Consider the following 16,686-nt stretch of genomic DNA (forward strand, 5'->3'; position numbering starts at 1 on the left):
TTTAGGTATCTTGCTAAAAAATATCTCATGACAGACAAGAACAAAAAATGTACCCCATTTTACCAATCTGAGGGAACATAGGGCTGAGGGAACATAGGGCTGGGGGAACATAGGGTCTATTTTGATATGGGGGAATATAAGGCTGAGGGAACATAGGGCTGAGGGAACATAAGGCTGAGGGAACAGGGCTGAGGGAGCATAGGGCTGAGGGAACTTGAGTACGCTGCCCATCATAGCCATGATGCAGATATGATCTATTAAATGAATACCAACGTTTTACCTGGAAAGGTGTTCTTCAGGGGTTGATTCAATCCCTGTTTCACTGTTACATTATAAACATAAAACAAAGTACATACGGATGGAGGAATGCAGGTATGTACTCAAATGGTAAATATTCATTACTATTAATTGGAGTCAAGTTAAAGGGATATTTCACTTTCAAAAAAACTTTGGGTCATTTTATCATCTACTCAGGCTTTTGTGAGCCCCCCAGACCATTTTAAGTTGCTTGATTCAGTATTTAGATATATGATATTCATTTTATTAGACATAGAAAAAACAGGCCCCCTCGCGTATTAGGAGGGTGGGGTGAGTCACCAAAACCAAGGACGGGTGTTTTTGATTAATCTAACATGTTAAAAATTGAGTTTGAAGTTATAATGGGTTTGTATAGGAAGGGGGCGTGTCTGATAAAATGAATATCAAATATCTAAATACTGAATCAAGCAACTTAAAAACGGTCTGGGGGGCTCACAAAAGCCTGAGTAGATGATAAAATGACCCAAAGTTTTTTTGAAAGTTAAATATCCCTTTAAATTAATGGCAGTCATTTTTTTTTCTTTTTGGACTAGGCGGGCCGTATTGAGATGGTCAAAGGGCCGGGTCCGGCCGTATGTTGCCCATGTGTGGTCTAAAACAATAGAAAAAAACCCTGAAATATAAACTAAAAGAACAATAAGTGCAACAAATCTGACTACTGTCAGTATGAAAAGTACCAGTCATACAGATTGTGTACAGCATTGTAACCCTTGTCCCGTGAAATGTGATCACAGGCAAGACAAATGGGTTGAGTGAACTCATTCTGTATTGTCAGAAGATGAGGCGTAGCTTTGAAGGACTCTCTCCACTGGAAGTACTGCAAGTACTTCAAATCATCCTTGTCCAACTGAAGCAAATACTCTGCCAGTGATCTGGCATCTGGGAAATCATTGATATGAATGAAAGAGCCAGGTGGGATGAACTCTTGGTAATTCTCTCTTGGTGGGCCCAGAACGACTGGCACCGTTCCCACTGCCAAAGGTCCGGTCACCTTTTCTGTGATGTAGTCTCTGTGAATGGAGTTTTCAAATGCAAGGTAAAACTTGCAACTTGCCAAGGTTGGGAAAAAGTCCTCATAGCTTAGTCGTGTTGAAGCTGCACCATAGCGGTGGACTTTGATGTACTTACTCAATTCTTTAAAGTATTGTACCCTGGCACCTACACCGGCTGTAACGCTGTTGGACACAATCCAACAAACTAACTTGTCTTTCTTTGGCAAGAAAAAATCATCATCTGTCAAAGTTTTCTTTGTTAGAAGCTCATTCCTTACTGTGATGTCAGCATCTCGTCTGTAGTTCAGTGTCAGATTGAACAGGTTTTCCAGACCTGGTGTTCTTTCTGTATGAGTCGGTGACTCTATATGATACCAAATCCATTTTTGGAAATGAGGTCGTGGGGCTTTTGGCAAGTTTTCCAAGTTTGGATGAATGTCTCTATGAAATAAAATGATGGCATCTGCTTCATTGTATAGAGATCGGTCATATGTCAGCTCACAGCTATCTATGTTATAATAGGTCACACAGTCCTTGAAATCAAACTTTATACCTTGTGGTGGGATCCACACAATGACAATCGGCTTTCTGTGGTTCTCCAATGGTAGAGTGTCCCTGATTTCTTGCATTTCAGATGTGCATAAATGAGATGCCTTCTCAAAGTAAAATAAAAATACTACCATTGTGACCATCACTCCTAAAGCCATTATCATCAGAAGATGTAATTTGTTGCTTAAACCCATCATCTTTCTCCTGTGGAGTAAAATAAATAAGTTAGTTTGACAGCACTAAGTGTCACAATGTCTTAAAATTAAGATAAGCCTAATAAACAAATACATAAAAGCTTAAGAGCCTTTTCATCTACAATTTTATCAGAGATTATCTTACATGGTCAGGCAGTCAGGAGAGTTGGTACGTGGTAGTGGCAGGCAGATGAAGCGGGGCTTCCTGGCTTCCTTAAGCGTCTGATGGTCAGGGTGTAAGAAAGGTCTCTCTGCATGTGCTGGCTCTCCAAGGGATCTGTTGCTCAGTCTGGTTGGTCAAGTCTTGTCCCATTGGCCTCTCTCTCTCTTGCTCCTCCCCTCACAAGGTTTTTCTTTATATTGATTGAGTTCTTGCAATAACAGAATGGACATGATATTACTACCAAATGAACAGTTATTTCTTTTGAAAAAATGAAAAATATAGCCTATATATTTTTTTCATGATAATGTAAAAACATACTGAATATTCTCAATCTAATTTTTGAATTCAAATTGGTTTGAATAATGTTGGTGACTCGTAAAGATTTGGGATGACATGCTCATTAATATGTTGCAGGAGATTTGTGGTATTGTACATGTTACTGTACATTATTGCATCACAAGACAGCTAGAAGTAATGTTTGATAATAGCTACTTAATTCCCTGAAAATAGCTAAATGTGTGTTTAATCCTTTGTTGGAGAAACCTTTTATTTTTTAAGACAATGGATTCATACAGTTTGTGGTGTGGTCAGACAATTAAAGTGTAGGAAAAGGTAAAAAAGAGATCTGTTCAGAAGGATCCATTTGCTACAAAAGCAAAGGAGGGCAGAACTGGACAAGTACAGCTTGTTGAAAAATATTTTCACTATTGAGAGAAAGTGTTTCAAAGTGTCCAAAAATAACACTATATAACCATAATAACACTCCACAATCATAATCAGTGGAAACCCTTGATCCACAGCATGGGGGTCCAAAGTCACCATCAGACCTCCAAGTTTATACATTTACTCACCTCTGATTAAAGTTACACTAAGAGCCCTTGCAAGTAGTTGTGACCAGTGGCATTCCCAGGAATTACATTTAGGGCAGTTGAGATTTTTTTTTCTCCCCCCCCCCCCCCCCCCGGCGAAAGATCTAAAAACAATATGCAAGTATAATCAATCAATCAATTCTTCAGAGGTGGTCTCTTCATGTTGTAGTTTAGTAATGAATGGCTCAAGCTGCTCTCAGAGCCCCTTTTATGCCAGGTGAGTACAGGTGATGGCCCAGACCCCCACTCCTGGTACCCCATGAAGACAAAGGCATACACACTATAGGCGAGGGTCGCTCTGCTGAATGGATATGATGGTGATTAGCTGCCTGCCCGCTTGAATGGACGAGGCAGGCTTATGGTCCGACGGCAACTATTCTGTTTGGATTTTTTTAACTGCCTGTTTTTCAGTCAGTCTTTTACTTTATTTTCTAAGGGAGGCGAGATTTTAGTTGGGCAGGTGGCCGCCTGCCCTGCCTCTACGGTGGGCCACTGGTTGTGACACTGCATTCCTTTAAATCCTGTCATGCCCTTTATCCTTATCTAATCACTCACTCATGTACTTACTGGTGTATGAGGTTTTTGACTCTGAGTCTCTGACCTTTATTTTTCCATTGTTCCACATATCCTACATCTCAACTATGCAAGGTCTAAGACTTCCTCATCATGCTAGAAGATTTCTCTAATAATGGTCTAATAATTTTCTGAAAACATGCTCTACCAAATGGGTTGTTTGTCACTTTATGGTAAAACAGGGTTCCTAAACATGTTCCATTTAATTCCACTGCCCTGCGAGGGCTCCAACTGCAGTAAAAATAAACAAAACCACTTCGCTACTCACCGAAACAAAGGCAGTTTTGTGTTGTTGAAAGTCTATTCTCGGAGGTGGGAAGCCTCTCAGCACCCCACCTTCTGTCCGTGAGATGGAAATTATTTTATTTACTCCACTGCTCCCTCTACAGATCTGGTCACTGGTAATTGTCTCCGCCAGGCCGAAGGCATGGCGAGAGAGTATGTTTTACCCCTTGTCCGTCCGTCCGTGTGTCCGTCCGTGTGTGTGTGTGTGTGTGTCTACCCAAAACAAAGAAAAATCTTAACTAGGTACAGACTCAGTGAGCACAGTCTTGCGATCGAGAAAGGTCGTCACAGGCAGACCTGTATCCCGAGAGAAGACAGACTATGCACCCACTGCACACAAAATGAAGTGGAAACCGAGCTACACTTCCTAACCGTCTGTCCATTGTACCAAGACATCAGAGACACATACTTCCCACAGATTACAACCACACACGGAGATTTTGAAAACATGACCAATGACAAAAAACTCCCATATCTGCTGGGCAAAGTACAACAATGTGCAAACACAGCAGCAAGATTCGTGAGTTGCTGTGATAGGAAAAGGATATCAAACGGAACACAACCACCCTAAAGACTAATCATTGTGTATATTCCGGCACTATACCTGCACCCAGTGATCTTGGTACATAGAAATTGATCTATTGAAGATTCTGACTTTCAAATGTACATATTTTTTGTTTTGATTGTATTGCTGTATTGTTGTATTGTGCTTTCTGCTTTGGCAATGTAAACGTATGTTTTCTCATGCCAATAAAGCCCTTTGAATTGAATTGAATTGAATTGTGTGAATTGTGTGTGTGTGTGTGTGTGTGTGTGTGTGTGTGTGTATGTGTGTGTGTGTGTGTGTGTGTGTGTGTGTGTGTGTGTGTGTGTGTGTGTGTGTCTGTCACCAGCTAATCTCCGGCACCGTTGGCCTGGTCGCTCCGAAACTGTGCACACACACTCCCTGGATGCCAATTCAGAACCTCTGGCCCAAATCTTTCACATGGGCCTGTTATAGCGCCACCAGGAGGCCGATTTGTGCAAAACCCATTTTTTAAATATTACTCCTACAAATTTTATCCAAACGTCATGCAAATCGGTACACAGTATTACTATAGTCATGTGATCAACACGGATCTCACCGATTTCCCATATTCCATCCTCATTGCCTAAGGTTGGCTTCCAAAGTTTGCAGGATTGGTCCGTTTTGAACAAAAAGCCTCAAAGTATACACACAGCTTGGGATTTCCGTGAAATTTCACACGCACATTCCCACTAGGCCGAGGAAGAAATGCCACCCTTCTCACATTGGCCTGTTATAGCGCCACCAGCAGGTCTAATTTAGCAAAACACATTTTTGGAACAAAATGCCTCAAATCATGAATGTAGTGTCAATGCAAGAATAAATGGCATGGTTGGCACCCTTTTCACATTGGCCTATTATAGCGCCACCAGGAGGCCAGAATAACGTACCTGACCTGAAGGAGACCTGTGCTCCGAGGAGCACTTTTTCTAGTTTATATTGAATTCCTTGTCTATGAGCCGAGCCGAGCGCCTGGCAGGACGTTAGAGAGAACTCACTAACGCTCTGGACCAGGGCTAGTTCCATTTGTTCACTATAGGACAGACCTGTAAAGTTCTTTGTGGTTCCATTTGTACACTCTGAGTTAATACAGGTCCACTTGGTTCCTAACTATCAATAATTATCTGACCCCCTGGAACCCATTCAAGGACCCCTGGGGGACCCCGGACCCCACTTTGAGAACCACTGGTTTAGGCCACAGCGTAATGTAGCCTACTTAAACTATACAGTATGAATCTATAGACGGTGATGATGTAGCTTGATGTGTGTCTGAGCATGTGTGACTGCAGATAGGCACGCTAGCCTACTGTTTACTGTATGAATCTATAGATGGCGGTGTTGTAGCTTGATGTGTGTCTGTGTATGAAGAGCATGTATGACTGCAGTGGGCTATATATAGCCTACTGTTTATCAGCCACGGTGCTATAAAAAGAGGTGCAATCGAACTAAATATGGACCCAATGTCAACCTTCGATGAATATGAATAGTTTTAATAGCAATGTTTATTATTTAAATGTTATTGTTTGAGAAAATTAAGCCATAGATCATTTTAAAAGTGTCTGATATATTAATCATTAGTGCCACATGAAGGGGTGATTGTGACATAATCCATACATGGAGCCCTTAAACGTATGCTCATGACATCGGTATCTGATAATTAACCCTACCCGACATAGCTGTAATATGCAGATGTACAGCTCACAACATGCCACTTCGTGCCACGATGCAAGCTTGTACATCTGCTATTTTTTTTTGTTTAGGAAAGTAACATTTAAGCAAGTACTGTGCTTAAGTACAATTTTGAGGTTATACTAGTTACGTTGTAGATTTAGATTACTTGTAGAGCTTGTAGATCTGCTATTTTCAAAAGATTTGTATACATTTTATACATTTGAAAAGTTGTGAAATGGGACATTCTACATAATGAGTACTTTCTACTTTTGGTACTTTAAGTACATTTTGATACCAATACTTTTGTACTTTACTCAATTACATTTTTATTTCCTCACTTTTACTTGTAACAGAGTATTTCTACTTTGCAAAAGCTAAAAAAGGCTAAATTAAAATTATCACCTTATGTTGGAATCGAACCCCAACTATTAGACTGCGAGTCCACGGCCTGGACCATCAGGCCATTGAGAACTGACTCTTAAAAGCTGAAAGATCCACTATTCTATCTTGTACATCTGCCACTTTTTATTGTGTAGGAAAGTAACTAAGTACATTTACGCAAGTACTGTGCTTAAGTACAATAATTATTTTGAGGTACTTTTACTTTACTGGAGTATTTAATACTTTTACTTCTACTCCACTACATCTCAGAGGAAAATATTGTACTTTTACTCCACTATAATTAAATGAAAACTTTTGGTTACTACTAGTTACTTTGTAGATTTTGATTACAATTACAAAACACACAAACCACTGCAGCCCTAAATATATTTCAGCCGATTGAATAGCAGATCTACAAGCTCACAGTGAGTTTGTAGATTGTAGATAAATGTGGAAGGAGATACAGTCACTGTGATGATGCTCAGTGTGAACGCGCCACCCTGTGGCTGAATGGCCACACTACATGTTGAAATTAGATACAATACATCTAGGGGGCATGTCTGTGAATCTGGGGGGCGTGTCTGAGAATCTGGGGGTGTGGCCGAAAAAGGTACCTGGGGGTGAAAAAGGTACTGGTTTGAAAATGGTGAAGAAACCAACTGGCTACCACTGTATATAGCCTACTGTTTATCAGCCATGGTGCTATAAAAAGAGGTGCAATCGAACTAAATATGGACCCAATGTCAACCTTCGATGAATATGAATAGTTTTAATAGCAATGTTTATTATTTAAATGTTATTGTTTGAGAAAATTAAGCCATAGATCATTTTAAAAGTGTCTGGTATATTAAACATTAGTGCCACATGAAGGGGTGATTGTGACATAATCCATACATGGAGCCCTTAAACGTATGCTCATGACATCGGTATCAACAATAAATGAAGCTAAGAACCATGAGATACTTGGTTTTTTTTTACCTCTCGATATGACTTGAAAGAAGACACTGGAGCAGCTTGGACAACTATCAAGAATCAAGAAGGGTTTATTTTGGACCCCCAAATAGAAATGTATTTGGCTGTATTTGTTTAATAAGAAAATAATCCATAGATCATTTTAAAAGTGCCTGAATTGAAAATCAATCAATTACAAACAATTTTGTTTATATAGTGCATATAATGTACACAACACGTTATATCAAGACACTTTATATGTAGAGCAGGTTAAGCCCATACTCTACAGAGACCAAACATTCTGTTTGGTGACAGTGACAAGGAAAACACCGCTGTAACTTGAAAAATTACGTTGAACCAGGCTCTGTGTGTATGTGCCTTGACAGGTAGTTTGGGATTAACATTAAAATGTCAAATGTTTGCATGATTGTGACGTGAATCCCTTAAACATATACTCACAACGTCTGCAAAATGTTTACAGATGTTTAACCTATGCGTAGGGTGACTTGTCAATCACCAGTTGTTAAAACTCAACACAGCAGCTCAGGCTCAGGCTTGTGTGTTGCTGCTATGCCCTTTGTCAATCCATGACTTTGACACACAAATGCCATGATAAGCTCCGAACAATGGCAGTTCATTACATGGTGGTGTACATGTGTGGAATGTAAACACACCTAACTGGTGATGACACATTCTCATGGACTGCAACAGGTGCACGACATGATAGGACATGATACACTGATTGTCCAACTAGCCAAAGCTAAAAGTAAAGACAATCTGATTAAGAAAAGGGTATAAGCTCATTCAAAGACTTGTATACTGGATGGTGATTATTGTCTCCGCCAGGCCGAACGGCATGGCGAGAGAGTATGTTTTCGCCCCTGTCCGTCCGTCCGTCCGTGTGTCCGTGTGTCCGTCCGTCCGTGTGTCCTGTCTGTGTGTTACCAGCTAATCTCAGGCACCGTTGGCCCGGTCGCTGCCAAACTGTGCACACCCACTCCCTGGATGCCAATTCAGAACCTCTGCCCCACATTTTTCACATGGGCCTGTCATAGCGCCACCAGGAGGCCGATTTGTGCAAAACCCATTTTGTCCCATTACTCCTACAGTTTTTAACCAAACGTCATGCAAATCGGTACACAGTATCTCTATAGTCATGTGATCAACACGGATCTGTCCGATTTCCCATATTCCATCCTCATTGGCTAAGGTTGGCTTCCAAAATTTGCAGGATTGGTCCGTTTTGAACAAAATGCCTCAAATCATGAACGCAGCTTGCGATTTCCGTGAAATTTCACAAACACATTCCCACTACGCCGAGGAACAAATGGCACTTGACATATTTCAAATCAGCCTCATGGTGGCGCTATAAAAGGCTGATTTGTGTTTTTAACTATAACTGCACCGATCTGCATGAAACTTTGCACGCACACTCCCTAGAGGCCAAGGAAAAATGTCTGCCCTGCATTTTTCACATTTGCCTTTTATAGCGCCACCAGGAGGCCCACTTATGTAAAACACATTTTTGGATATTAAGCCTTCAGATTTTATCCAAATCTCACACAAATCGGTACACATGATCTCTATAGTCATGTGATCAAGAAGGAACTGTTTGATTTTTCATATTTCATCCTGATTGGCTAACATTGACATCTAAAGTTTGCAGAAGTGGCCTGTTTTGAACAAAATGCCACAAATCATGAACGCAGCGTCCGATTGAGGTGACACTTTGCACGCACATTCGCACTATGTCGAAGAATAAATGCCACCCTTTAACATTGCCCTATTATAGCGCCACCAGGAGGCCGATTTTTTCAACACTTTTCTTTTTTGTATTACTCCTACAAATGTTGTCCAATCATCATGCAAATCGGTACCCATTATCTCTATAGTCAAGTGATCAAGATGGTTCTGTCCGATTTTTCATATTCCATCCTGATTGGCGAATTCCGAACATTGTTGGCCCACAATAACCTACCTGACCTGGCGGAGACCTGTGCTCCGAGGAGCACTTTTTCTAGTCATCAATCAATCAATCAATCAATCAACCTTTTTGATATTTTTGAGCATATTTTGAATAATCCTGAAGATCACAATACCCCACCTTCCCACAACAATGTATATGCATATGGTATAAGATAGCATATCACAGTCATGTTTATTTATTTACAATTCATATTTAACCATGGATTTATACTTAGTTGTGCGCCTGTGTTGTGCACCAGAAATAGCCGATCTACAAGCTCACACCGAGTCACAGTGTGAGGTGTTGTGAGCTTGTAGATCTGCTATTTTTGGGTCATGACACCATGCAAAACACACATACACATTTTTTTATTTTTATGTTTTATTTTTATGGATTCAGAAGGGGAGATGGCGTGTGATCCCTCAGAGTACATAACCAACTAAATGTATTGCTAATTTTATATGTACACAAATATACATGAATATTTTAATTCAATATGTCCTGACTGAAATAAGTTTTTCTATTTCTGTGACTGTCACAACATATACCATTTGTTAAGATTGGGAATAACTCTGTACTCCTTGTTTCTGCTCACGTGATCGCAAGCCAAGCAGACGGCCTTCAGGTACTTCAGTCTTTTCTCGGTGGGGTGATGTTGGGCATAGTAGTGCTGCCGCCACTCAAAGTAGCGCATGTAGGCCTTGTTGTCCTTGTCCAACCCCAAGAGGAATTCAGCCAGCGATTTCTCATCAGGAAAGTCATTTACGTGTATGAAGGACTCCCCGGGGATGAAATCCTCATAGTTCTGTCTGGACGGACCCAAGACCACCGGCACGGTGCCTGCTGCAAGTGGAACATTGAGCTTTTCTGTGATGTAGTCTTTGTAAATGGAGTCTTCAAAGGCAAGGAAGAATTTGCAGCTGCTGATGGATGAAAATTGGTCTTTCGGTTCAAAGATGTAGCTACTTAAACCCCCACCGTAGACAGTCACATCAATGTGTTGTGCAAGTCTTTTGTAGTAGCTGTGTCCTGTGCCATTGGTGCCATCTTCATCCATAATCCAGCAAACCAGTTTTTCCTTTTTGGGTGGCAAAAACGTCCCGTTTGAAACTTTTCTGGCAGTCAGCCTCCAGTGCACAGGGATGTCTGCGTCCTGCCTAAAATTCAAGCTCAAATTGAACAGATGTTCAGTGCCGCTTATTATACGCGTGTTGCTTGGCGGGTCCAAATTCAGCCATATCCACCTTTGAAATCCAGGTCTGGGCGAGGCGGGAAGGTTGGATAAGTCGTCTTTAATGGCCTTATGAAATATTAACACTTCATCTGCTGTGTGGTACAGGGACCTGTTGTCTGATAGGCGGCAGCTGTTGATGTTGAAAAAGTGCTTGCAATCCCTCACGTCAAACTTATATTCTTCAGGCCAGAACCACATCAGGATTAGGTTCTTTGCAGTATCATCAACCACGTAGCCCTGCCACCCTGCCCATGCACCTGGGGCAGGGTGGCACTTTTGCTGTGGGTTTGACTTCAGGTACATGAGGATCAGCATCATAAACCCTCCTACAAAAAGAAAGACTGTAAGGACGGAACGCAGGACGCCAAACTTGGAACCAGTAGACATTTTTGATTCTGCAAAAAAGAGACGAGAAAAACAAAATCTAAATTATAATAAAATAAATAATGAACAATAGAAATATCAACTTCATCCTACTATAAATGCACAAAATCTTTGTGTGTGCGCGTGTGTCAGTGTACTGTGTCTGTCCTTTGCGAATCTCGAGAACTAGCCGACCGATCAACGCCAAACCCGGCGTGGGTATTGCCAAGGAAACAAGGGAGTGTGGTGCCCGGCATGAAGTCGGTCGGATTGGTGGTTGTCCAGAATATGCCCATATATCGCCATATACAGCATCTCCATATATGGGCATAAAAGGGACCAGAACAGTTAGATACAGAGATGTCCATATATGGGCATAAAAGGGACACAGTCAAATGGGTACAACGGGTACTGAATAACCGGGTGGGACATGCATTCCCAACTTGCGTCGTTCCAGAATAGACCGGTGCACCGGTCTATTCTGAGTATTTTGTTGGTATAGTGGTAATGCCATCAGGGGCACAACACCCTAGGCTGATTTTGTAGTTTTCCACTGCAGGTGAAAACTACAGCTGATAAAAAACATGGCAGACTAGTAAGCAACACCGCTGTACCAAACAAATTCATAATGAGTTAGATAGGTGTGTCCAGAGAGGAGGGCGTGGCCAATGTGCAAGCATGATAGACAGTATTGACACACCTCTAATCTAACACACTCATTATTATTTCGATTAGCTAAAGATGTGTTGCTTAACATCACTGTGTGCAAAACTATGCTTCATATATCTATGCTCGATTATGCTCAATAAATATATATTTTAATTGAATCCAAGAGTTGTCTGACTGAATTAAGTTCAGTGTTATGCAGCCTAACGTGTTTTTACCCTGCTGTAGTTTTTAACCTGAAGTGGAAAACATTTACAATTACAAAATCAGCCTAGGGTGTTGTACCCCTTTAACTTGGCTTCGTCTCATATGTTTACTTAAGTTAAAGCATTGAGTTAGATTACTTTTACGTTGTAAGCAATTCATGATAATAATGCATTTTATTTATAACGCACTTTACATTCTTACGAATCTCAAAGTGCTACAGGTTAAAAGCATGGCATAAAAACAGCTTAGTTATAATTATTTGCATTGAGTGTGATAAGGTATGTTTTTGTTTGATTGCTTGCATACAAAATGTATGACTATGTACAGTAGACTATCCTATATACTATTTTGAGATAGGACAGAGTGACCAAGCTTATTGGCTAGAATAATATTAATTTCAGTCGATGAGTAGCCATGTAGACAAACTCATCTGGCTCCCACAAATAAACAGGGCGTAGTAATTTAGAGTTTTAGAATAGCAGTCATTTTATTCGTTCAAGATAAGTGATACTTTGATGGGTTTAAAAAAACTAAACGCATTAACTCAGTTTTAAGATTAGTGCCATACAAATAAAATAAAGATAATCCAGCTGAGTCAGCTGACGTCTCTGATCATTCTAAAATTCATTCGAAATATTAATAATAATAAAATTTTTCTGATCACCATGTATTCCTAATAAAGATCCCACATAAAATGAGCAATGAATGAATCACTTCAATGATGAAGTCAGTTGCTCACCAGTCTTATGATCCATTAACTCATTAATTAAATATACTCTTGGCACATTGTATTGTGAGTTGTTAAGTTCAGCAATGCCTTTCTTTCTACGACCCGTTGTTATTCCAGAGTGGTGAAAAGAGGAGGCAGTGGCACAACTGTCAAGTTAAGACCAATAGCACAGTAGTCACATCACGTGGGCTAACCGGGAGTTACTCTTCTCAGCAGAAGAGAGAGAGAGAGAGAAAGAAAGAGAGAGAGAGAGAGAGAGAGAGAGAGAGAGAGAGAGAGAGAAAGAAAGAAACTTTAGTAAGCAAGATGTGAAACACTATTTATGTGTATAAGCTTTGTATAAGCAATATCAAATTCCAGTTAAAGGTAGGGTAAGTGATATTATTTTGTTAATAAGTATTAAATAGCGCTATATTCTTACAGTACACTTTGCTGTAGAGTGTTTGTTTAGTAACAGGAGATCCAAACAGGAGAGAAAACTCAGACAGGATACGGATTGAACAATTGAAATTGGAAGTGATGACACGAAGAAATGAGCAGACAAAATTGGACTATGGTTGGCTGAAATTGGCAAACCACCTGAAAATGAACTTTCTGTTTATTGAATAGCTGGAGAGATGGGGAGACCCCTGTTAATGAATAAACACTCTAAAGCATCAGAATATAGTGTGTTTTAACAAATCCCTTTTAGTTTTAACCAAAAAATATCACTTACCTTACCTTCAATGATGTCTCATATGAAAATAATTACTGTAGCTCACCAAATTGTTACTAAAGACCAAACTCAGCCCTAAATGTATAATGTGCCATATTGTCTATGCCAGTGTGCTGCACATTTTAAAATGATAGTATTTATGCTTAACCACTGAGCCACTTAACCACAAAACAATCCAACTTCTTCACCTCGCATCACGACATGTGTGTCACAGCAGGGTGTGACACACTGAGGAAGGCAACATGGTTGGTTTTGTATTATCATTCTCTCTCATCCTTAATAAAAGGATAATAAAAATATTCTGTGTCAACATTTGTTTGGCACGGAAGCTATGTTGATCTTTGAACAGGTATTCTGTGTTGATGAGAAAGTCTTACACCATGCGTAGGTGTAATGAACAGTAAACTACATGGTAAGGTACATGGGTGATTAATGAAGGGCATGGCAGGAATGAAAAGGAATCCAGTTCCTCAACTAGTTTGATGCAAGGGCTCCTAACTTTGATCAGAGGTGAGCAAACCTGTTAGGTTGGAGGTCTGATGGTTATTGCGGACCCCCAGGTTGTGGATCGAGGGTTTCCATGGAACCCATGTTTTTCCATGGTTTCCATTTCATCTTTCTGTCACCGGACCCCACTTTGAGGACCACTGCTCTAGTGTCTCTATTCTGTGGTGGAAATTTGGTGAAAGGATGGAAAAAATGTCCCCATGAAAAGCATTACTTATTGTCTCCGCCAGGCCGAAAGGCATGGCGAGAGAGTATGTTTTACCCCCTGTCCGTCCGTCCGTGTGTGTGTCCGTCCGTGTGTCCGTCCGTCCGTCCGTCCGTCCGTCCGTCCTGTCTGTGTGTTAGCAGCTAATCTCCGGCACCGTTGGCCCGGACGCTCCGAAACTGTGCACACGCACTCCCTGGATGCCAATTCAGAACCTCTGCCCCATTTTTTTCACATGGGCCTGTTATAGCGCCACCTGGAGGCCGATTTGTGCAAAACCCTTTTTTTTTTACATTACTCCTACATATTTTATCCAAACGTCATGCAAATCGGTACACAGTATCTCTATAGTCATGTGATCAACATGGATCTGTCCGATTTCCCATATTCCATCCTCATTGCCTAAGGTTGGCTTCCAAAGTTTGCAGGATTGGTCCGTTTTGAACAAAAAGCCTCAAACTATGCAGCTTGCGATTTCCGTGAAATTTCACACGCACATTCCCACTAGGCCGAGGAAGCAATGCCACCCTTTTCACATTGGCCTGTTATAGCGCCACCAGCAGGTCTAATTTAGCAAAACACATTTTTGGAACAAAATGCCTCAAATCATGAATGCAGTGGCTGATTACCGTGAAAGACCTGAGAATAAATGGCACTAAGAAACATTGGCCTATTATAGCGCCACCAGGAGGCCAGAATAACGTACCTGACCTGGCGGAGACCTGTGTTTTTTTGGGCGGTGAAACCGCCCCTATAAGTGAGATTTGGAAAAATGTACATTTTCCTGCGCTGTGATCCGGGCCCAGGAAATTTGTAGAATTATCCTGCGCTGTGATTGGCCAATCACAATCTATTCAGGACTGTGATTGGCCAGTGTTACATGACACATGTGCATAGTCCTATATAAGCAACCATAACTTGAAAAAAACCATAAATTGGTTTTTTTCAAGTTATGGGTTTGTCCATCATAAAGAGTGTTTCAATAAATGTATTTATTTTTACTTTGTATATGATTGATCGACTCCATTCAGTATTGTGATTAGCTAGCAAGACACATGTTGTGATTGGCTAGTGATACATATGACGAAACTAATCTAAAACCACTGTGATGTAACACTAGTATATTACTGACTATTAATAGTCAAAGATCACTATGGCTGAAATGAGAAAAGGGAAAACCGATATTGCGAAGAAGATAGAAAGTCTTCTTAGAAGTGGCTCTTTAAGATCAAAGGATATATTAGAAAAAGTTAAAGATGGAATTGTAACAAAGCATAGATTTGTCCAAGGTTACAGAAGAATTTCATGCAAGAGACGAGACTTGGTGAGAAACGTAAAGAAGAACCCAAAAAAGGAAAAGCAAAAGGATAAAAGATCAAAGCGTATTCTAGAAGAGATGAAAGACAGAATTGTGGCAAAGCACAGATCTGGCCAAACTTACAAAGTAATTGCCGCTGCAGTTAAGATTTCCTGGCACACAGTAGCCAAGATAATCGGTAAATGGAAGATGTTTGAGAAAAGCAAGAATGATTTGAGACGAGAATTGATGGGAAACGTAAAGAAAAACCCAAAAAAGGAAAAGGATAAAATGATAATGGTAAGATCAAAAGGTATTCCGGAAGAGTTCAAAGATAGAATTGTGGCAAAACACAGATCTGGCCAGAATTACAAAATAATTGCCGCTGCAGTTAAGATTTCTGAGAACACAGTAGCCAAGATAATCGGTAAAAGGAAGATGTTTGAGAAAAGTAAGAGTCTTCCTAGAAGTGGTGATTTGGCAAAAGGACTTACACAACAACAGAGGCTAAAAAACTTCAAAACCACTGTCAAATATGGTCCAATATTTCCATGTTGCTCGTGTGAACAAATGATGTTTGACAAAGGAGTTTCCATTATTGATGACAATGTCCTGAACACTATTGAGAAAGTATGCAATGACAAAAATAAGAGATTATTTGAAGAAATATTTGAAAGCAAATTGAAGGATCCAAAGTTCAGTGTTTACATTGATTCTATTTTAAACTGGTATGTTTGTGACACCTGTAAGAGATATCTTACAAAGGGAGAAATGCCACCTATGTCTGCAGCTAATGGTTTAAAAGTAACCTCTGTACCCAAACATTTGCAGCTGACAGAATTAGCAAACAATCTTATTGCCAAAAAGATTTTGTTTCAAAAGATATTTAGACTTCCCACTTCATTAATGCCAGCTACACGAGACAGACTTATTAATATTCCCATAGAAGATAATGATGTAATGAACACTCTGCACAGTCTTCCCAGAACTCCATCTCAGGCAGGAATAACTACCATTGATGTTAAGTTGAAACGTAAAAAGATATACAAAAATTATGTTCACTACACAACTATAAATCCTGAGCAGCTATTCAAAGCAATGCAATTTCTAAAAGACACTGGAAATCCTCACTATCAATTCTACACAGATCCATTAACCTTTAAAGAAGAGTGTAAACATATAGATCCAACAGGTTCACAACTGCTATATGTAAATGAATATGAAATTGCTGATGTTATTGTTGATGACATTACAACAGACACTGATAATGTAGAAAATGATGATG

General features: G+C 40.2%; 2 protein-coding genes across 3 annotated transcripts; both read right to left on the minus strand.

Annotated features, from left to right (window-relative positions):
- Positions 1–847: 847 nt before the first annotated feature.
- LOC308103474 (4-galactosyl-N-acetylglucosaminide 3-alpha-L-fucosyltransferase 9-like) lies at positions 848–2,506 on the minus strand. The gene is made up of 2 exons (XM_080453447.1): positions 2,199–2,506; positions 848–2,063 (listed from the first exon to the last, which is right to left on the minus strand). Coding segments are annotated over exons 1-2 (1,086 nt in total). The 5' UTR covers positions 2,201–2,506; the 3' UTR covers positions 848–979.
- A 7,368-nt stretch (positions 2,507–9,874) lies between these two features.
- Positions 9,875–13,485, minus strand: LOC308103196 (4-galactosyl-N-acetylglucosaminide 3-alpha-L-fucosyltransferase 9-like). Of its 2 annotated transcripts, none has more exons than XM_080453094.1 (2): positions 13,393–13,485; positions 9,875–11,106 (listed from the first exon to the last, which is right to left on the minus strand). In XM_080453094.1, the coding sequence occupies exon 2, from the start codon at positions 11,096–11,098 to the stop codon at positions 10,013–10,015; it is 1,086 nt and encodes a 361-aa protein (XP_080309220.1). In that variant the 5' UTR covers positions 11,099–11,106; positions 13,393–13,485; the 3' UTR covers positions 9,875–10,012. The 2 variants fall into 2 exon arrangements, with proteins under 2 accessions (XP_080309220.1, XP_080309219.1); XM_080453093.1 differs by lacking the exon at positions 13,393–13,485 and adding an exon at positions 12,687–12,796.
- Between the last annotated feature and the right edge of the window lie 3,201 nt (positions 13,486–16,686).

This window comes from Gymnoscopelus braueri, assembly GCF_963280865.1.
Source record: "Gymnoscopelus braueri genome assembly, chromosome: 16".
Taxonomy (NCBI): domain Eukaryota; kingdom Metazoa; phylum Chordata; class Actinopteri; order Myctophiformes; family Myctophidae; genus Gymnoscopelus; species Gymnoscopelus braueri.